The sequence below is a fragment of the Atheta coriaria genome, unplaced genomic scaffold, assembly GCF_025399875.1.
Source record: "Atheta coriaria isolate IRGN ID8LTWV9N9 unplaced genomic scaffold, Caltech_Dcor_3.1 hic_scaffold_1_pilon, whole genome shotgun sequence".
Classification (NCBI taxonomy): Eukaryota; Metazoa; Arthropoda; class Insecta; order Coleoptera; family Staphylinidae; genus Dalotia; species Dalotia coriaria.
Genome location: NW_027045443.1, coordinates 180,552 through 201,265, shown reverse-complemented (window position 1 = coordinate 201,265; position 20,714 = coordinate 180,552). Strand labels below are relative to the sequence as shown.

The 20,714-nt window shown below is 40.9% G+C and overlaps 4 protein-coding genes across 6 annotated transcripts in view; 2 read left to right on the top strand and 2 right to left on the bottom strand.

Annotated features, from left to right (window-relative positions):
• Window positions 1-5: 5 nt before the first annotated feature.
• Window positions 6-1,009, top strand: LOC135794703 (RNA-binding motif protein, X-linked 2). Its single transcript, XM_065306076.1, has 2 exons — window positions 6-146; window positions 228-1,009. The coding sequence occupies exons 1-2, from the start codon at window positions 133-135 to the stop codon at window positions 916-918; spliced, it is 705 nt and encodes a 234-aa protein (XP_065162148.1). The 5' UTR covers window positions 6-132; the 3' UTR covers window positions 919-1,009.
• Window positions 1,010-8,664: 7,655 nt separating this feature from the next.
• Window positions 8,665-15,180, bottom strand: snama (something that sticks like glue). Of its 2 annotated transcripts, XM_065306030.1 has the most exons (8): window positions 14,710-15,180; window positions 14,404-14,647; window positions 14,038-14,152; window positions 12,505-13,976; window positions 12,264-12,377; window positions 11,754-12,203; window positions 9,331-11,697; window positions 8,665-9,273 (listed from the first exon to the last, which is right to left on the bottom strand). In XM_065306030.1, the coding sequence occupies exons 1-8, from the start codon at window positions 14,873-14,875 to the stop codon at window positions 9,174-9,176; spliced, it is 5,028 nt and encodes a 1,675-aa protein (XP_065162102.1). In that variant the 5' UTR covers window positions 14,876-15,180; the 3' UTR covers window positions 8,665-9,173. The 2 variants fall into 2 exon arrangements, with proteins under 2 accessions (XP_065162102.1, XP_065162092.1); XM_065306020.1 differs by having other exon boundaries at window positions 8,665-11,697; window positions 14,710-15,179.
• A 518-nt stretch (window positions 15,181-15,698) lies between these two features.
• Window positions 15,699-20,441, top strand: Lis-1 (LisH and WD40 domain-containing Lis-1). Its single transcript, XM_065316456.1, has 6 exons — window positions 15,699-15,853; window positions 16,204-16,346; window positions 16,671-16,948; window positions 17,448-18,093; window positions 18,151-18,347; window positions 18,425-20,441. The coding sequence occupies exons 2-6, from the start codon at window positions 16,309-16,311 to the stop codon at window positions 18,496-18,498; spliced, it is 1,233 nt and encodes a 410-aa protein (XP_065172528.1). The 5' UTR covers window positions 15,699-15,853; window positions 16,204-16,308; the 3' UTR covers window positions 18,499-20,441.
• The window catches only part of LOC135803042 (uncharacterized), a 27,245-nt gene continuing 26,962 nt past the window's right edge, over window positions 20,432-20,714 (bottom strand). For both annotated transcript variants that reach the window (XM_065316762.1, XM_065316703.1), the window contains exon 4: window positions 20,432-20,658. In XM_065316762.1, the coding sequence (XP_065172834.1) occupies window positions 20,455-20,658 (204 nt within the window). In that variant the 3' untranslated portion in view covers window positions 20,432-20,454. The remainder of the gene's footprint in view (window positions 20,659-20,714) is intronic.

Here is a 20,714-nt window from a genome sequence, read left to right as displayed (position 1 = left end):
ATCGTAGCGACGCGCACGAAAATATTTGTGCTTGGGGGTTATACAAATACAGGTTATAAGGTGTTTTAAGTGTAATTAAAGTGTTTTAAAGCTACATATTCTGTCTAAGAAAGAGCAGAATTGATTGATAAGATGAATCCTTTAACGTAAGTCCCTAACAGTCTGATTTTTTAAAAGTCTAATGATGAGTACAAGTAACACGATTCAAATTGCTGCTTGTATTTTAGGAATATGAAGAATGTTCTCAAATTGAGTGCACAAGAACTAGCAGGTCTTAACAAAACCTCATGGCATGATCAGTACAGAGATAGTGCATGGCTATTTGTGGGAGGACTGCCATATGATCTCACTGAAGGGGATATAATCTGCATTTTCTCCCAGTATGGTGAAATTGTGCATCTGAATCTGATCAGAGACAAGGACACTGGTAAATCACGTGGTTTTGGTTTCATCTGTTATGAAGATCAACGTTCCACCGATTTAGTGGTGGATAACTTCAATGGAATTAAGATCCTAAACAGGACCATTCGAGTGGATCATGTTAGTAATTATAAAGTGCCCAAGAGTGAGAAAGACAAAGTGAAGCAAATTCAAGAACAGCAGGGTATGGGGGTTGCAGATGAAGATGAATTAGAAGAAAGGCAACATAAGGCCAAGATTAAAAGATTTAAAACTGAAGTGAAGCAGGAACCAGTTGATGCCAGAGAAACATTAGCTGATCAGATTGTAGGTGACATTAAATTGCCCTACAGACTGCCTATTTATCAGGTTAAGCAGGAACCAATGCAAGAAATTGTTGATAAGAAGCCAGACACTAACTTGAAGAAACCAAAGAAGGAAAAAAAGGCCTCAAAGTCAAGCAAGAAAAAGAAGTCTAGGTATTCTAGTTGTGAGCGTAATAACTCAGATAGTAATTAATGGGTGGTTACTATTTTAATTTATATAATAATAATAGGAAATTAAAAGTTAAATTTTAATTGAATGGTGTAATAAACTAGATCTACAAATCGAGGATGCGAAATTTAATATAATTGATAGGTAATAGTTTGGCACCTTTTCCAATTCTCATCGTTCAAAATATTTCAATGATTCAAGTGTTGGTAGTTGCAGTAGTTTCCTACAATATAGCGTTACTAGGTACCGCCGACACTAGATGGCGCTAGTGCTTTGAGTCAAGCTAGTTTGTGTTTTCGAAAGCAGATGGCGCTAGTGCAGGCTCTAATTCAAATTTGTTTATTTTTGCGATTTTCGATACTACACGGCGCATGTACCGGAAGCAGTCGTGCCGGTATTTGCAGGCTGGCTGCCGCAGGCTATGTTTTGCAAACGCAGTTTGTGTCGCGCTGTGGTGTTGTTTGCACGCGTGCTATTTGTTTTTGTAAAGTATCACATGGCTGCAATATCTTGCATTTTGTCGTAATTTCAATAAGCGAAAAGCTAACAATTTACCCCGTAATCGCAAATTGAGTGACAGGAATTCCACCTGCAACCCGCGAAAATTAACATAAAAGTGTGATTTTGTCACCCTTTTTCGTGAAATGCTTCTATTTTTTGTGTTTGCTCGCGACCTTATTGGCTTATTAACTTCAGCGCGGTATCTACAGATGCGGAATTAAATTCACCGTCAGATTGTATTTGTTTGTTGCAGGAATTTGACCTGCAACCCGCGAAAATTAGCATAAACGCGTTAATTTCTTCTCACCCTTTCTCGGGAAATGTTTGTATTTTTTCGGGTTTACGCGCAATCTAGGCGATTCACTAACTTCAGCGTGGTGTTTAGAGATGCGGAATTAAATTATTTATTTGATGTATTCTTATTTTTGATGGTTTTAGGGATTTTGCACCTGAGTCTGACATCGTAGAAGGACCATTTTTGCATCAGATTGTAAGTATTAAATTTCTTTATCATTTTCCCTAATAACTTATGTGATTATCTCACAAATTGGACCCCAAAATTGAATTTTTATGTTCGAAGGACTAATTTTTGCTTGTTTTAGGGATTTTGCACCTGAGTCTGACATCCTAGAAGGACCATTCTCGCATCAGATTGTAAGTAATTAATTTATTTATCATTTTCATAAGTAACTTTTGTGATTATCTCACAAATTGGACCCCAAAATTGAATTTTTATGTTCGAAGGACTAATTTTTGCTTGTTTTAGGGATTTTGCACCTGAGTCTGACATCGTAGAAGGACCATTTTTGCATCAGATTGTAAGTATTAAATTTCTTTATCATTTTCCATAATAACTTTTGTGATTATCTCACAAATTGATCCCCAAAATTGCATTTTTATGTTCAAAGGACTAATTTTTCATGGTTTTAGGGATTTTGCACCTGAGTCTGACATCGTAGGAGGACCATTTTTACATCAGATTGTAAGTATTAAATTTCTTTATCATTTTCCATAATAACTTTTGTGATTATCTCACAAATTGACCCCCAAAATTGCATTTTTATGTTCGAATGACTTATTTTTCATGGTTTTAGGGATTTTGCACCTGAGGCTTACATCGTAGAAGGACCATTTTTGCATCAGCTGGTAAGTATTAAATTTCTTTATCATTTTCCATAATAGCTTTTGTGATTATCTCACAAATTGACCCCAAAATTGCATTTTTATGTTCGAAGGACTTATTTTTCATGGTTTTAGGGATTTTGCACCTGAGTCTGACATCGTAGAAGGACCATTTTTGCATCAGATTGTAAGTATTAAATTTCTTTATCATTTTCCATAATAACTTTTGTGATTATCTCACAAATTGATCCCCAAAATTGCATTTTTATGTTCAAAGGACTAATTTTTCATGGTTTTAGGGATTTTGCACCTGAGTCTGACATCGTAGGAGGACCATTTTTACATCAGATTGTAAGTATTAAATTTCTTTATCATTTTCCATAATAACTTTTGTGATTATCTCACAAATTGACCCCCAAAATTGCATTTTTATGTTCGAATGACTTATTTTTCATGGTTTTAGGGATTTTGCACCTGAGGCTTACATCGTAGAAGGACCATTTTTGCATCAGCTGGTAAGTATTAAATTTCTTTATTATTTTCCATAATAGCTTTTGTGATTATCTCACAAATTGACCCCCAAAATTGCATTTTTATGTTCGAAGGACTTATTTTTCATGGTTTTAGGGATATTGCACCTGAGTCTGACATCGTAGAAGGACCATTTTTGCATCAGATTGTAAGTATTAAATTTCTTTATCATTTTCCATAATAACTTTTGTGATTATCTCACAAATTGACCCCCAAAATTGCATTTTTATGTTCGAAGGACTAATTTTTAATGGTTTTAGGAATTTTGCACCTGAGTCTGACATCGTAGAAGGACCATTTTTGCATCAGATTGTAAGTATTAAATTTCTTTATCAATTTCCTTAATAACTTTTGTGATTATCTCACAAATTGATCCCCAAAATTGCATTTTTATGTTCAAAGGACTAATTTTTCATGGTTTTAGGGATTTTGCACCTGAGTCTGACATCGTAGGAGGACCATTTTTGCATCAGATTGTAAGTATTAAATTTCTTTATCATTTTCCATAATAACTTTTGTGATTATCTCACAAATTGACCCCCAAAATTGCATTTTTATGTTCGAAGGACTTATTTTTCATGGTTTTAGGGATTTTGCACCTGAGGCTTACATCGTAGAAGGACCATTTTTGCATCAGCTGGTAAGTATTAAATTTCTTTATTATTTTCCATAATAGCTTTTGTGATTATCTCACAAATTGACCCCCAAAATTGCATTTTTATGTTCGAAGGACTTATTTTTCATGGTTTTAGGGATTTTGCACCTGAGTCTGACATCGTAGAAGGACCATTTTTGCATCAGATTGTAAGTATTAAATTTCTTTATCATTTTCCATAATCACTTTTGTGATTATCTGACAAATTGACCCCCAAAATTGCATTTTTATGTTCGAAGGACTAATTTTTGATGGTTTTAGGGATTTTGCACCTGAGTCTGACATCGTAGAAGGACCATTTTTGCATCAGATTGTAAGTATTAAATTTCTTTATCATTTTCCTTAATAACTTTTGTGATTATCTCACAAATTGACCCCCAAAATTGCATTTTTATGTTCGAAGGACTAATTTTTGATGGTTTTAGGGATTTTGCACCTGAGTCTGACATCGTAGAAGGACCATTTTTGCATCAGATTGTAAGTATTAAATTTCTTTATCATTTTCCATAATAACTTTTGTGATTATCTCACAAATTGACCCCAAAATTGCATTTTTATGTTCGAAGGACTAATTTTTGCTTGTTTTAGGGATTTTGCACCTGACTCTAACATCGTAAAAGGACCATTCTTGCATCAGATTGTTAGTAATAAATTTCATTATCTTAAATAAATTTTGTGATTATTACACAAATTGACTCCCAAAATGTATGCTTGTGTGTTTTCTTTAATAAAGAATATTTCAAAGTTTTTCTAATTATAATTATTTTTGTTATTTCTATCTGATCACGTATTTAACGATTCCTTAAATCATTTATTTTGAAAAGTGCATGCTAGTGCCATCTATCAATTAGAAACTACAACAACTGAAAATGTTGAGCTTCGGTCCGTCGCCACCAGAGGCAGCACATTACTAGTTACCGCGAAAACTTTATCAGCCTCCTCAACTTTCTGCGCTCCTAATATTCAATCTTTATTTTGTCGACTCTGGGAGGCAAAATGACACAAAATTTGGACTCGAAACAGTCGAAACTCAGGTTTTGGTATTCGGATCGCAGAAAGACTGAGGAGGTATGATAATAAAAGAGGCGAGTAATGGCGGGTAAAATGAATGTTTAAAAATCTTTATTCAGCAAATTCAGTTTTCCAATTCTGAAGGATCTCGACAATTAAGAGGGCTAGAAAATAAAGAACTACATAATCTTGATCCTTGAAAAATTCTCTACAAGGTGGCATCATTATTGAAAAATCATCAAAATGGCACAAAAAATTTTTAAGGAAAAGATTTTGTTATAAAAAAGGCAAAAGATTTCTCTTTTTTATGATAAAAATTAAAAGTTGGATTTTTTGAATTCAGTTTTCGAATTCTGATCGACAATTTAATTCTACAACAATTATTTTAGTAACTTTTTTACTAGCATTAACTGCTTAGGCCTTATTTGCAATTTTATAGAACAAATGAAATATCTACCGAAACAAATTGAAATAATATATATAATAATTTTGCGGGAACTGCCTATGTCCACTTTCTGCGTTCCTAATACCACAGACTGATGAGCAGCAACATTTCAGCAAATTTCTCAACAAATTTTGTCGAGAAATCATTGAAATTGGTAACAAAAATCATTTGAATATTAGGATCGCAGAAAGTGCAGTAGGCTGGTGAGTAGCAGGTCATTTCGAATAGCGACGTAGTTTAGTTACTCATGGATAGATGGCACTAGTGATACTGTTTTTAAATTAATATTGATAAAATATAAAATTGATTTTGAACTATTTCTCATATCTAGCAGTGGCATTTCCATTAAAGTTTAAGGGATTTATGGATAAATTAAAGGAGTAACGATGTTGCGAGCTATGTTGCCCGTTTGGAGCAAATAAAACAATAAAAATTTATAGTCAAAAATATAAAACAACAATTTTATTCAAACATGTAGAATCACAAACTCAATTTCTCAATATATACAGCATTTTTAACAATACATGCATGAAAACAGGATAATAATATGCAATTATATAATGCTCTTTTATACCATTTAACTAGATACATAATATGATATCAATATCAGCTTCAAAACGTTGTAAATTCATTCAATCGTGTTTGGAATCATCATCAACACCGGCAATCCAATCTTCAATTTCTTAGACACTATAAACCAGAATAACAGAATAGTAAAATATAAAATATTATAGATTGCCAACATATAACATAATCAAAACATCATCTTCAATACGCACTCCAACAGTACCACGAAACCTCTGCAGTTGGTCCTTATTGAAAAACTTGGCCATCTCAGAATTAGCGAATGCTTTATCCAACAACTGGAAAATATTTATATAAATGAAATATACATATATACATAAATTAAATTAATTATTCTTACAGGATCCATAAAGAGTCCCATTTAGGGCACCGTACGAAGGTAGCGACTGAAGTGACTCCCATTCAAGGCACCGTACGAAGGCGGTAGTAGAGACTCCTAGAAACAAACCTATATTAGTCGTGATGTTCAAATTTAAAGCTGCGTAATAAAACTACAATTCCTAGGGCAACGAGTACTACGGCGTCACACACAACATTCAATCTAACTCGCGTTATGGAATTTTCTCGCAATAAATATCTATACAGAGGGATACAGAATTAAATTCACCATCTAGGAAAATTATTTCGAACTAATTGTAACACCGCCTTCACGAGTTATAACAAACAAACTACATTTCCTAGCGCAACGAGTACTACGGCGCACACACACAACTTTCAATATAACTCGCGTTACGGAATTTTCTTGCAATAAGTTTCTATACAGGGGGATACAGAATTAAATTCACCATCTCGTAAACTAAAAGAGATACATTGGATCTGATCGCAGCGTCTTAATCTAAGAACTTATCTCTATCAGATAGGATAGTTAAAAGGGAAATCTGAGAGATGAAATTTTAAGTCTTAAGAAAAAATTGCCAAGGGGGGGTGCTTGATACTTTTTTTTCGACGATTTTTAAAAATTCATATCTCTTAAACTAAACGCGATAACAACCAACGAATAGCTGATAATGAAAGATTGGAAAATTCCCTATCTGATAAAAATATAAAATAATTATATTTCCTACAGTAAAAGGTCGAAAAACGCGACTAAAAGTGCTAAAAAGTGACATTTTGCAATTTTTGCTCATTTCATTCAATCGCGAATATCTCCTAAACTAAAAGAGATAATTAAGATCTGATCGCAGCGTCTTAATCTACGACCTCATCTCTATAAGATATGATAGTTAAAACGGAAATGTGAGGAAATTTTCGACAGTGAATATCTTCTAAACAAATCCTAACAGTTAATTTTCAGATGCATCATCCGGGTACGCGACTCTCTGATGTTTTTGCAACACGCGGTGGAGCGCGATAAATCAAAACAACGCAGAAATTATAATGAAAAACATAATTGAATTGTAAACATACCAATGCCAAACTCGTGGGACTCCAAGCCACGGCTAATACTGTAAATAAAACAAAAGAAACGTAAGTAAAACAAAAATATTTCATACGACTTTATTATAATCACACAGTGGAGTGTTTAGTTAAAAGTATCGAGTACTTACACCAGCACAATTGGTCATCCTAATGATACTATCAAATCAACATGAAGGAGATACACTAAACCGACATTTATAGGAAATAAACGCGCAAAGAGGAAATAACTTTACTTTCGTCACAAACTAAAATTAAATAGTCGATTGATGATCTAATATAATACTAATACAAATTTGGAAAGTGGAAGTCCGTACAAACAATACGAGTCGCGTAAAATACGTCTGGATTAACTAGATATCGGCACGAAACTGGCTGCAAACTGTGCAAGAAACGACGCGGCAGTTTATGATAAGAAAGCAAGAGATGCGCATAGTCAGTGCGTCGATGGCGCGCGAATCGCTTTGGCACGTTATCCGCGATCAAAACAAAACTACGATGCGGCAACGTGCGGCGTGAGGGGATCTCATGCGTTGCATTCTCGCGGCGAATGCGATAAGAAAGTGTAAGTTGTGTTCAAAACAAACACAATTCTCGTGTCGAATGCTCGCGCTTGCTGATAGATATAGAAATAAACAATACACTATTTTACAATTTTTGTTAATCTACGGACAATTTTCTATAAAATAAGCTAGTTAAATTGGAAATCTAAGAGAAGAAAAAATCATACTCATGCGGTTCCCTAAATACGAGTCACTTCTACCGATGCCATGAATGGGAAACACTTTTACCGCCACCCTGCTACGGTACACCGAATAAGATTCAACTATACAATTGCGATTAATTGCAATATAACTAGATAAACAAAAAAATCAACGTCATATTTAAGTCAATAAACTTGAATAGTGCATATCTCTCAAACTAAAAGCGATAGCAACCAACAGATTGAAGAATATGAAAGATTGGAAGATTTACTTACTGGTTATTACGGTAAAATTTCCATCGTAAACGGCATCCGTCGGCACCCTGCTCACGAACAAATACACAATATTTGCACTTTGCGAACATCTTATAAGCGATAAATCATAAGCGAGACACAATAGTCAGCAATAATCACTAAGAACACCGAAAGTAATACGCGTTACCGAATTAAATCCGGAGAAAGAAGAATCGCGACGACCGCGTGCGAACCATCCGTCGGATACGGCGAAACTCATTTTATTCCTGCAGTGTAGGCAAACGATACACGCAGTGCCATCACACGGTCGCGTATATAGTACAAAACTATACACGAATATCGTACGCGCATCACCTGACAATATGAAATAAGAACAAACCTGTCGAATTCCAGTGCGACGTGAGATCGCAAGGCTGTTCAGACACTACCCACATACAAACATTGGACGTGTGTGTAATATAAATGTTTGTTTACCTTTTCTTATGTGTTCAAAATGCTTTGAAACAATTAAATCTTAATTCGGATAAAATACAGAGGAACAGAATATAATTGATCAGTTTGAATTTATTTAGTCGCCCTTACAATTACAATCGCACGCATCATATATAGATATATTTTCCTGGCTGTAAGTTTGTAAAGCGGAGCAAACCAAATCAGTAAATAAAAGTCATATATATAAATTCCTTGCAGCTATAAATCCTTAAATTATTATATATTCATATACGCACAGAATCGCAACGGCTTTATTTGTCGCAAGAATGACTGCAGCCTGATACAAAATGCAATCATTCGCGGCGCGTAAACCCACCGCGACAATTGTGGCAATTAATAAACCTGTTCAGGCGAATAGACATAAAGTACAATGACAGCAAACACTCACCACACGCCAAAGGACAGCACATTGTGGGGACGATGTCACCCGCGTCGCCGTAACTATAGTTCATCTATCACCGGAGGCGGTCTCCACATGCTGCCGCATCATTCTCACAATCGTACATTCATACATTCGCTCATACACATATCACTTTGCTATCTGGCAGGGCCGGCCGCCATTTTTAGGACTTGTGCTTGCTCTTCTTTTTCTTCTTCTTCTTCTTGTGCTTGCGCCGCTTGTTGGCGGTTTTCTCCTTGTCGTCATCGCTGGAGCTGCTATCGCTGGAAGTAGATGATGATGAATCGTGACGCTTCTTTTTCTTAGCGTGCTTTTTATACTTTTTGCGTTTGCGCTCGTCGTCGCTGCTTGAATCCGATGAGCTATTTGATAAACTCTCCGTACGTTTTTTCTTTGCGGGCGAATCCGGCTTTTTCGATTCTTCCAGAGACTGCGGCGCTTGCTCATGCTCGGATTCAGCATCGTAGTCGGGTACGAAGTCTTGTTCGTTCAGGATATCTTTGCGGGTGATTTCAGGCGGCAGCACTGCATGTGAAGGACCTACAATTTCACCATTCATAACCATTGTTCTATTCTCGTTATGTTTCATTTCCTCCATGGGTTTGTCTTTTGTTGGCGGACCGATTTCGGTTTCTTTACGCTTCCGTCGATCACGTTCTCGATCTCTGGTTCGTTCACGCTCCTTATCTGCCTCTCGGGTACCCTCTTTGTCTTTGTCCCGTTTTGTCTTTTTCTCTTTTTTTCGATGCCGTTCTTCTTTTCGGTCTTTCGAAAACGAGGCGCTGTTTGACCGGCTACGTTTCCGTTTGTCACTGGTTGATCGATTTACAGATGGGCCTGGTCCACGGTCCCGAATATCTTCGCGTTCTCCCAGACGATTACGGATTCGCTCCTTGTTACCCATGTTTAATTTGTCGTCCTTGCGATACTCCGCCTCGCGATCCCGACTGCTTCTTCGCCCTTCACGTCTATCGCCTCGTCCGCGATCGCGGCGATCTCTGTCGCGTTCCCTTTCTCGACTTCTATCGTCCACACCACCGCCCCCACGACGCCCAGCTCGTGTGTCCACCTCCGTGATGCGTCTCTCTTTATTTTCCAAAGCCCGCTTAGAATTGGGACTTATGGTACGTGACCTGTGTGGTTCTTTGTGACCAATACGCACAATCCTCTCCAAGTCATCAACTTTGTGTCCAAGGCGTTCCTTTACCGAAAGTCGCGCTGGTGGTGGTTTGGGCTGGTCCTTCTCGCTGTCTTGTTCTTTCAGCTTCTCTTTAGGATTATTCTCTTCCTTCATGGACGGAGACACCTCCTCTTTATCCTTTTCGCCCGAATACAGCTTGGCCCGATCCCCGCTGATCTTTTTAATTTCGATCGGGCGGATGGCGTTGATCGCCTTGGCGAAAATCGCGTTCTCGGCGCGTTTGAGCACATCCTGAGTGACCTTTGACTTGTCGAATGTAGCCTCGTTCTCTGTCGCGCTGTTCTGTGAGTGGTCATCATCCACTTCCCACTTGGACGGTTCGGGCAGAGGAGCCAACATCTCCTTGTCTAATTCAGACTTGAGTTCTCCGGTGTACAACTCCAAGACATCCTCGTCGGGTTTCGGTGGATTCGTGAGTAATTCCGGAGTGGTCACCTTGCAGGGATTTATCTCAACTGGAGAAATGGATGTCCTCGTCCGGACTTCATCAGCGGGTACCGGTTCATATGGAATTGAAGAATCGTCCGCTCTCAACAAGTCGAGATGATCTTGCAGAGGAATGTCGGAGCAGTCGAGTAAAAGGGTAGAGTTCTCTTCCTTTTGAGAACTCTGTATCATTGGCAACAGTTTGGGTTCTTCGGCAGAAGAACTAGGGACTGCAGTTGTTTCAGGTGCAGACATTGAGTTGGTTAATTGCTGCTCGACTACTGCACTACCGTCTTTAGGCTTATCACGGTCTTTACCCTTCTCCTCTTTACGTTGCTCGCGTTCCTCTTTCTTGTGTTGATCCTTTTTGTCCTTTTTATCTTTCTTTTTCTTTTTATCGCTGTCCTTCTTCTCACGCTTCTTCTTCTTATCCTTGTATTTCTTGGACTTTTCTTCATCGGATGTTGCGCGCTCTTTTTCTTTACCCTTGTCCTTATCCTTATCTTTGTCTTTTTTCTTGTCATCACTATTCTTGGGACTGTCATTGCGTGACTTTCTCTTTTGAGAAGAACTCGCTTGTCTACTGGGTGAACGACTATTATGTCGCTCTTTTGATTTGTCATTGGTACTTTCCCTATCCCGACCCCGATCGCGCTCCCGTTCCCCTGTCCTACCACGATCCCGTTGTTCTCGATCACGACTGTGTCCACGCCGATCCCTTTCACGATCTCTATCCCGATCCCTTTCTTTATCGCGTGGGACATGCGGGTGAATATCTTGTCGTTCGCGATCGCGCTCACGTTCCCTACCTCTGTCAACACTTCGGCCATCTCCAGGCGCATTTGAGTTCTCGCTATGGTCTGCAGGTGGTCGGACATGCCCACCGTAACGCGGAGGTAGATCTTCGCCAGGTGGGAGTGGTTGGTCAATGCCAGGTGGCAGCACATCATTGAAAGGCTGCTGTTGGAGCAGTGATGGAGGACCAATTTCAGCAGGGAATACATTCGACATCAAAGGAGGAGGATTTTGATTGTTCTGCGGGTAATCATGTGATGGGTACCTTCAAAATACATATTGATGAATAAATAACAAATATTACAACTAAACATCTCGTACCTGTTTGACATGGGCGGCGGGGCATTACCAGAAGAATGATGCTGATGGTACGGTGAAATTTGCTGATCCGAGTGGTGGATCTGGTGTGCCGGCGGATGGGAGTGTGGTAGATAATACTCATGCCTACCAGCTCCCTGCAGCCACTTCGGTCCACCAGGTCGTGATTGTTCCCCGCGATCATAATTATTATTATAATAGTTATACCCATCCGGAGGGCCAGATCCCGGCCCTGGTCCAACACCCAACAACGACTGCGGACGTTGTGAATAATCCCTCGACTCCATATCCATCCGCGGCGGCCCATAGTCATTTTCACGCCCACGTTCTCGTTCGCGTTCCCTTGGTCGTATATCTGCAGCCCTCTCACGCTCCCTGGAATTGTACCTTCGTTCACGATCACGTTCCCTATCCCTTTCCCGCTCTCGATCAGGTGCGTCCCTGTAGCGATACCTGCAAAAATTGCAATCAAAATCAAAAAAATGACAAATGTCAAATGTTTTTCCACGTTACCTCGACGGCGATGTTTGCGGTGAAGTACGATACCTGCTGTTGACACGTCTCCGCGGCGAGTAATCCCGGTATGGAGAAGTGCGATGATTAGAAGAGTAAGAACGTGAGCGAGATCTGCAATGCTCCAATAAATTGAATTGCAAGTCCCAACGACATCACATTATGTCATATGAGAGATATCATTATGATATATTTTTATTATTATTAATTATTATTATTATTATTAATACAAAACCGGTACCTGCTAATACTGAACGAATTACTACGGCTCCGCCTGCGTGGTGATCGAGAAGATCTTCTCCTAGGCAGTGGAGAACGACTAAAACTCCGTGAAGAACTCCGACTGTAGCTTCGACCCTTCCGGTTGGCTTTGGCACGTCTCTCGCGCTCGTCCTTCTCGGCCAGCATACGATTGAACGCCTCCAATGGATCATCAATGATGCCCGGAGGTGTCCGCACGTTGATTGGCCGCACAGGATACTCCCGAGGACGTGCCCTATTATTGTTGGGATAGTAGTTCTCCTGTGGTGGCATACCGTGCTGAGCGGTATGTGGTATATCATACATGTTATTACGCGGCGGCGGATTGTACATGTAATTGTGTTGACCCGGCGGCGGGATACGATAGTTCGGCGGCGGATAATGGCTCATCGGCGGCTGGTTATAATGCATGTTCACGCGCGGCGGCTGGTCGTACCCCTGCAATGGTAAACTCGCCGAGTGCATCGCAGGAATGGGATGCTGTGGAAGATCAATAGGAGGTGGGACTGAATACGGTGAAAAGTTATCACCACCGTTTATCATATTCACGAAAGGCGGCGGTGCTGCAGCAGGTGGGGCGCCTGGTTCGTCCACTGTGGGTGTACCAGAACGCTCCTCTGTTTCGACCGGCGCAGGTCTTGAAGTATCTCGAGGAGATGGTAAACTTTTCTCTGCAATTGGTTTGGAATTAAGGTTAGGACTTACATCGGGGGACTTTTCCGGGGTTGGAGATACACCTGGAGGCAGTTCGGATAACGCGTGATTAACGGTTACTGTCTTTGTCGGCGGCGGTTCTTTCGTACCGTCCGAAAGCGGCGTTTTCGGCGTTTCGGTCGAGTCCGCTTCACTGATGATTGTCTTCTCGGTGGAATCGGCAGTATCGTCGTTGGCTGTGGCCGCTAGCTGCGAATTAACCTCAACGGACTCGCTCACCTTCTCGACCGGCTCATCTTTAACCTTGCCGTTCTTGCCGGTCTCCCGCACGTTCCTATTAGAATTTTGCCCGATAACCGCCGGTTTATATATTTGCCGCTTAACATACCCGGTTGTGCTTTTAAAATTAGTTACACTATTCCGCAAGAACCGATTCGGGATCAACGTGCCCGGCGAGATATCGCGATCGTGACAGTCGGGACACTCGTGCTCCTCGCTCTCCAGCAAACTGCTTCGAATACATTCGTCGCAGAAACTGTTACCGCAACAGGGAATCATAACCGCGTCGGTGAGCAGGTCGCTGCAGATCGAACAGACGAGATCTTCGGGTATGTCGGTTTTCTGCACGGGCAGTGGCGCCGGCGCCGGCTGGTTTTTCTGCGTGTAGGTTTGATGATCCAAAGCAGGAACAGCAAACGATCCGTACGGTGTCATCATGGCTCCTTGCACCTGCGGTCCTTCTACTTCCACCATGAATGAACGTGGAATGCCCGTTGACTTCTTGATGTCTATCGTATCCTGCAAACGCAGCAAACAGTCATAATATACCCGAAAAAATAACTAAATATCAACTACTTACACCACTTTGTGACAATGGACAATCTTTGATCCAATGACCCGCCTGGTGGCATTTATAACACCGATAGTTGTGCGGCACTTGCCCAACCTGGTTAGAGCCACGTATTTTTACGTAACTGGAAGTACAACACATTAACCACAGAATGATCCAAACATTTATATACAATATACAATCAAGACATGCTTTACAACTGTGTATGAAATGTGAACGAGATCGCAAATTTCCAGTAGAGTACAACACTTACTTGGTGGTAAACCTTCGTTCGTGTTACGCAAAGAAAAGAACACAAGCATGGTTAGCCAATTGTTCACAATAGCATTGAATGAAGTAATTTGATGTGGATTTCAAGAATATTGTTTCGCTTACTTGCTGGGATCGTAGTCTTGTGTACTCTGGCTCATCATGGCGAGAATCTTATCGCTTTCAGACGCGTCGAGGCTCGCCAAGTCCATCGCTTTGGCGATCGGCCCGCCGTCATCCTGGCGCGATGATTGCACCGTCTCATGACCGTATCCTTCCCAGGTCTTCGCCTTCGTCTGCGCTGCCTGCGGCACGCGCGCGATCAACAACGATGTGTTTTTTGGTATCAGCGACTGCTCATCTTCGTAGACTACATAAGGACAGCGAGATTTAGACAATATCATGCAATATTACCGGTGGATAGTTACGTACTTTGCTTGGTCTGCGCGTTGGTGACCTGTAAATCGAAGTCGGTGTTCTTGCCGATGCGTTTCTGCTGTATGATGGCGATCTTCAGGTCCTTGACGGAAATGTGCAGGCCATCGAACGTGACCGTGTCGTATTCGAGCGCACTCTTGAACTTGTAATGCACAGACATCGCGATGCGGACACTCGCGGGCGACAATCACATGCCGGCAGCTCAGCGTGTGGATTTAATTGCGACGGCGGCGTCGGCGACGCGGGCAACCGTGTGTTCAATGTTCGCGTCGCGCGACTGTGTTTGCTACTGTGTCGTACGGAGGTTACACTCAAGCCTTGCAAGTATGGCGGCGAGCGAGAAAGTCAAACGCAGTCAAACACCGTCGAAAACATGGACACATGCGCCTTGATCACCGAATTACTACGTATCTTATGTTTCGCGTTTGTCTATTGAGATTAAAAACATTTATACTGACGCGAAGGCTACGATTTTATGTGTAATTTAATTTAAAACCGATATGATACACGACGTGCGCTCTGGTGGCGTATCAGCGTACTAGTTACAAGCGGGCCCCTAGCGGATAAATATAAAAACATAATCAACTAAAAAGAAACTTATTTGATTTAGTTTAAAGTTTATAACATTTACTGTATTAACTAGTTAAGTTTTTTTACGTGTTAAATTTGTATTTATTGTTTATTAATAAATTCTTAAACGCAGTCAAACAGTCAAAAACTTAAACAGCTGACCCCCTAGCGGATAAATACGAAACCTTCACAAGTTCACTAAATGCTTTAAACTACCAAAAATAATCTTATTTAATGTAGTTTAATGTTTATAAGATTAAATATAATTAAATGTGGTGTTTTCTTACGTGTTTGATATGTATTTGCTGTTTATTAATAGATTCTTAACCGTATTGTTGCGAGCACAGAGCATGACTGGTTGCGCATGGTTACAGGTCTCTGTGACAACGTCGTCTACATTTGTTTTCATCGCTGTTCAGTGTGTCAGTGCCGCAGTCAGTTTTCGCGAATCCGCTCCGTTCTGCGTTCGCGAAGTACGTACGCGTCGTCTTCGAACGTGCGTTTTTAACCCGCCATCGGCCGTGTGGATATCAACCAACGTGCCTAGCGCGTCCCTTTAGCTCACCGTGTAAGTACGAATGCCTTCTAGATGGGCGGCAGCGAGCTGGCGAGCGTTGTATACGCTCCAACTGACGTTGGGCGCACGTAGGCGAAACGCAAAATGGCCGCCCGCGCGCCGCGCTCTCATATTGATTATTTCACCCTCCTGCTTCTACGGGCCCGCTGGCGACGTGCATGACACTCGCAGCCAACCCGGCCCGCCACCACCGCCAGCAAATTCCGGCTGCGACGGGTGTGAATACGCGAGTGGCCCAACAATTGCGCAAAACAAACCCAGCGGCGCTGATTTGCGTGTGATTTATTGATTCGATTGATAGTTGCCCGCGCGCCGCCTGATTACGCTGTGTATTGTTGCAGGTGATGCGATTTTAATTCGCTGCGGCTGTTGGTTTTTACATACGTTATTGGCTGGTGGTGTCAAAGAATTTTCTACTTTGGCAGCAGGTGCCCTGGAACCTGATCATGAAAATGGTGCTATCACAACGACAGCGAGAAGAGCTGTAAGTCTTCATTAATTCATCACTCTTTCATTCATAGCGCACACACACAACACAAAAAACGAGGTTTACTTTGACATCTTTCGATTGAGACATTAATGACTGCCTGTCCTGCATGCATGATTCATCAATGTTTGCTGCGACACGTGCGCGGTGTGCGAGATGTTCATGCAAACCACTTGATTGCGTGATGTAATAACGTAAATAATCTTCAACTTAATGAAACCAATGTGATTCACCTCGAGTTGTGTGTGAATGGTTGAAGTAGTATTCAAAGTTCGACAGCGCGACCTTGACGAATGAGTAATGGGTGTGTTTGCCTTGCAGGAACAAAGCGGTCGCTGATTACCTGAGTACCAATGGCTACATGGACGCGCTGGAGGCGTTCAAGAAGGAGGCCGATATGCCCGGAGACGTCGAGCGCAAGTTCGCCGGCCTCCTGGAGAAGAAGTGGACGTCGGTGCTGCGGCTGCAGAAGAAGGTGATGGATCTGGAGTCGAAGCTCAGCGAAGCTGAGAAGGAGTTCATCGATGGCGCGCCCACGCGCGGCAAGCGCAACCCCAGCGAGTGGATTCCACGTCCGCCGGAAAAACACAGCCTCGCTGGTAAAGACAACTGAAAAGAATACAAATTTTTACTTGTTTCGTGTTCATTCTTTCCTAAATCCCAAATCCTATTTACCAATCCTTTAAAAAACATATTTCTACCTAAAAACAACTATTTACCTCTTTGGTACGATTAATATTCAATTAAATTAAGTAAAAAGTCATTTTTTCATGGAAAATTAATGCATGACTATGAAAAAGATGAAAATTTTATGCATGCGATGATCATTTATGAAAAAAAAAGTATCAATCCTTCAAATTAACGAAAATTCCTTGAAAATTTACCAATGAAAGGGCTTGAGCTGCTTAACATGTCCTTTAGTGTGTTAGCAGTGTGGTTCCCTTTCTATAAAATCAACGAAATTGAGTCAAAACGTCACCTCATTCATGTTTTGTGTTGACTCTGACTCGTTTCGGATAAATCTTAGGAATAATTTGCATGTTGTGCACATGTTATACATGTGCAATAAACTAACACAGGTTTAACATACGTGTGCAGGTCACAGAGCGCCGGTAACACGCGTGATCTTTCACCCGGTCTTCAACCTAATGGTGTCTGCCAGCGAGGACGCCACCATCAAGGTATGGGACTTCGAAGCAGGGGAATATGAACGCACGCTGAAGGGTCACACCGACTCAATCCAGGACATCGCTTTCGATGCCGGCGGTAAAGTGCTTGCCTCCTGCAGCGCGGACATGTCCGTCAAGCTGTGGGACTTTCAGACGTTCGATTGTATGAAAACGATGCTCGGGCACGAGCACAACGTCTCCAGCGTGGCATTCCTGCCCGCTGGCGACTTTGTCGTCTCGGCGAGTCGTGATCGCACGATTAAGATGTGGGAGGTCGCGAATGGGTACTGCGTGAAGACATTCAACGGACATCGTGAATGGGTAAGGATGGTGCGAGCGTCCGCTGATGGCGCGATGCTTGCCAGTTGCTCCAATGATCACACCGTGCGTGTGTGGCTGGTGGCGAATAAGGAGTGCAGGCAGGAGTTGCGTGGTCACGATCATGTGGTTGAATGCGTCGCTTGGGCTCCGGCTTTGACTAGTTCGGCGATTAATGAGGGTGCAGGTGCGGATAATCGCAAGGGGGAACATCTTGGGCCGTTCCTGGCGAGTGGATCCAGAGATAGGAATATCAGGTTAATATTTATAGCTTAAATAATGAAATAAATTAATTTTTATATGAAAAATATTAGAATATGGGATGTGAACGCTGGAATTTGTCTGATTACGCTCACCGGACACGATAACTGGGTGCGAGGCGTTGTATTCCATCCAGGTGGCAAGTTTCTGGTCTCAGCTGGCGACGATAAAACCTTGCGTGTGTGGGATCTCACCCACAAGAGGTGCATGAAGACCCTGGAAGCTCACAAACACTTTTGTACATCCGTTGGTAAGATGTACCCGCAAACCCAACGTAAAACACTGTTTTTTCTTACGCTTTGTGTGTGTCTTCTTTTCCAATCACAGATTTCCACAAATCTCATCCGTACGTGATCTCCGGCAGCGTGGATCAGTCGGTGAAAGTCTGGGAGTGCCGCTAAATCCGCCACCTTTAAGCAAAATTCTGGAGCGTTAAGGAAAGAAACAAAAAAAAAATTGAAACAAACACATTTACACACACAAAACCCCACACATAAATCATTTACAGAGAATTCTAATTTTTACTAATCTTGAAATGATGCGATTTCGAAGCAAGGCGACAGGCGAAGATTTGCAATTTGGGACAATTTGTAATGTATTGCGTACAACAATAATTACTACTGATTATATATTTAACAACACCAACACAGATACAGACAACACAAAACCCGAGAAAAAAACAAACAAAAACGATGATCGCAAGCAGGCGCGGGTCCTCGACGCGCATGCGTTATTTATCGCCGCCGTTTTTATCAACAAAATCAAATCAACCATTGTATAATATATTTTGTTTTTTTAAATAGGCTTACAGTATGCATGTACATGCTGTTCTTTTAACATCCGTTTATGCTTCGTCCAATATTCCACAACATTTGTGCGCGGCGCGCAGCCGCACGTTTTAATTAATTTTATCCACATCATGTACATATTTATATATTTATTGCTTGTTATAAATATCAGAACACACGTTGCACGGTGTCTAACTCAATGGTTGCGAGTGTGCGGCCGCAGGACACTGCTAATCGGATGCACAAGGGCCGCGGGGGCGTGGGTACGATCGAGGGACAGATATTTTTTTTTTTTCGTGGCAAGATAATGATGCATGGGATATACATACTTGAAGATTACACTATACAATGTTAAGAATATAATATACTTATTTATATATTTAGGAGTAATTGATAAAATAAAACGTTTTAAATGCTAAGTAAATCAATTGATAAACAGTGGCGGTTTGGGGACGCGTTGAGCGGAATTGTTAGTGGTAGGCAGTTATTGAGCAGCGCAAAATGTAGCTTATTCCTCTCTGTCTCTGTCTCAGAAGTTGCTTTATTGCTTGACTGTTTGTTTCACACCGTGTTCTAAGCAATATCTGCACCTCATGTCTCTTTGTAAACGCCATGTCTCTTGTGTTCTTCGATTAGTTCCCCGTCTCGCTGCGTATTTATTAAACATTTTTAATTAAGATGACAAATGATTGCGTACGTCCGCACGGACAACAACTAGTAAATAATTGTCTAAACTTGCTTCAAATATATGTATTTTGCCAGTGCGCGAAGAACGCAACCACACAAAAATATGATGATTGAGGATCGAACGCATTGCGTGCATCCGAAAAAACTGTTAATTCTAAGTCTTTATCAACACAAAAAGAATTGCTCTTCAATCTTATCGATTATAATGATGGAATAATCTACTATAGCGTCTATGCCTGTACTCAATATAGACAATTATATTTATGTAATTTATTCGGTATTTAAAAGACACAGTTGCAAATGAAAAACAAGAAATACATGACGGCGCAACACGTTTCTAGGTGTACCCAAAAATGCCCAATATGTAGAACTAGTAACTAGCTTCGATTGCAATCGTTCTTACAATATGTAGTCGCCTATGTTCGAATAAAAAAAATGTCACTGGTCGAAACAATTTCACACAGGAGGCGCGCGCTGATTCAATTGTTTGAGTTGTGATATATTCGTTGTAATACTAAATGTTGGACATGATGATGATGATGATGATGGAGAGAGCGCGCCAGCGCCCTTCCACTGGAAGATAATTGTGAAAAATAGGAAGTCGATGAGGGTATATTTTTAGCTGAACGCTTTTTGGACGACTTTAAACTTTAAGCAAACATGGAGAGAATGAAGCGAAATCGATTATATGACGATTGAGATATTCGAGATGCAGATAGGTTTCTATTGGCTCGTTATTTTTTGATAATGCACAGCACAATACCCATTAAAGCATATTATAACATTTTCCGTCTGTCTCTGTATATATTAATTAATATATGATTAATTATTATATATGAAAATGAACAAATATAAATGATTCAACATGACGAGTACGATTTATTAATCATGGCATGAGCCACTCATGTTCAGAGACGCGCAGAAGATCGCCAGCCAGTTGTAGATCATGAACATTGAGATCAGAAAGTGTTTGGGTTTGGAAATCACATGATCGCCGTAGATGATCGAGAGAATCGTAGTGGCGAACTCAAAAATGAGATAAAAAGCGTCGAAGATCAACCAGGGGACCAAAAAGACTTCACTACCCTGAAATATAGACGTTTTTATTATGTTTATGTGCTTATTTTGTTTGTTTTTGATGT

Excerpts from the sequence above, each read along its gene's own strand:
- snama (XM_065306020.1), bottom strand. The coding sequence starts at position 14,875 with ATGTCTGTGCATTACAAGTTCAAGAGTGCGCTCGAATACGACACGGTC. Across the intron at positions 13,977-14,037 it reads GTCCATTGTCACAAAGTGGT|GATACGATAGACATCAAGAA; the intron begins GTAAGTAGTTGA and ends CTGCGTTTGCAG. Across the intron at positions 11,698-11,753 it reads CCGCCGCCCATGTCAAACAG|GTACCCATCACATGATTACC; the intron begins GTACGAGATGTT and ends TGTATTTTGAAG.
- Lis-1 (XM_065316456.1), top strand. The coding sequence starts at position 16,309 with ATGAAAATGGTGCTATCACAACGACAGCGAGAAGAGCT. Across the intron at positions 16,347-16,670 it reads CAACGACAGCGAGAAGAGCT|GAACAAAGCGGTCGCTGATT; the intron begins GTAAGTCTTCAT and ends TTTGCCTTGCAG. Across the intron at positions 18,348-18,424 it reads ACACTTTTGTACATCCGTTG|ATTTCCACAAATCTCATCCG; the intron begins GTAAGATGTACC and ends TTCCAATCACAG.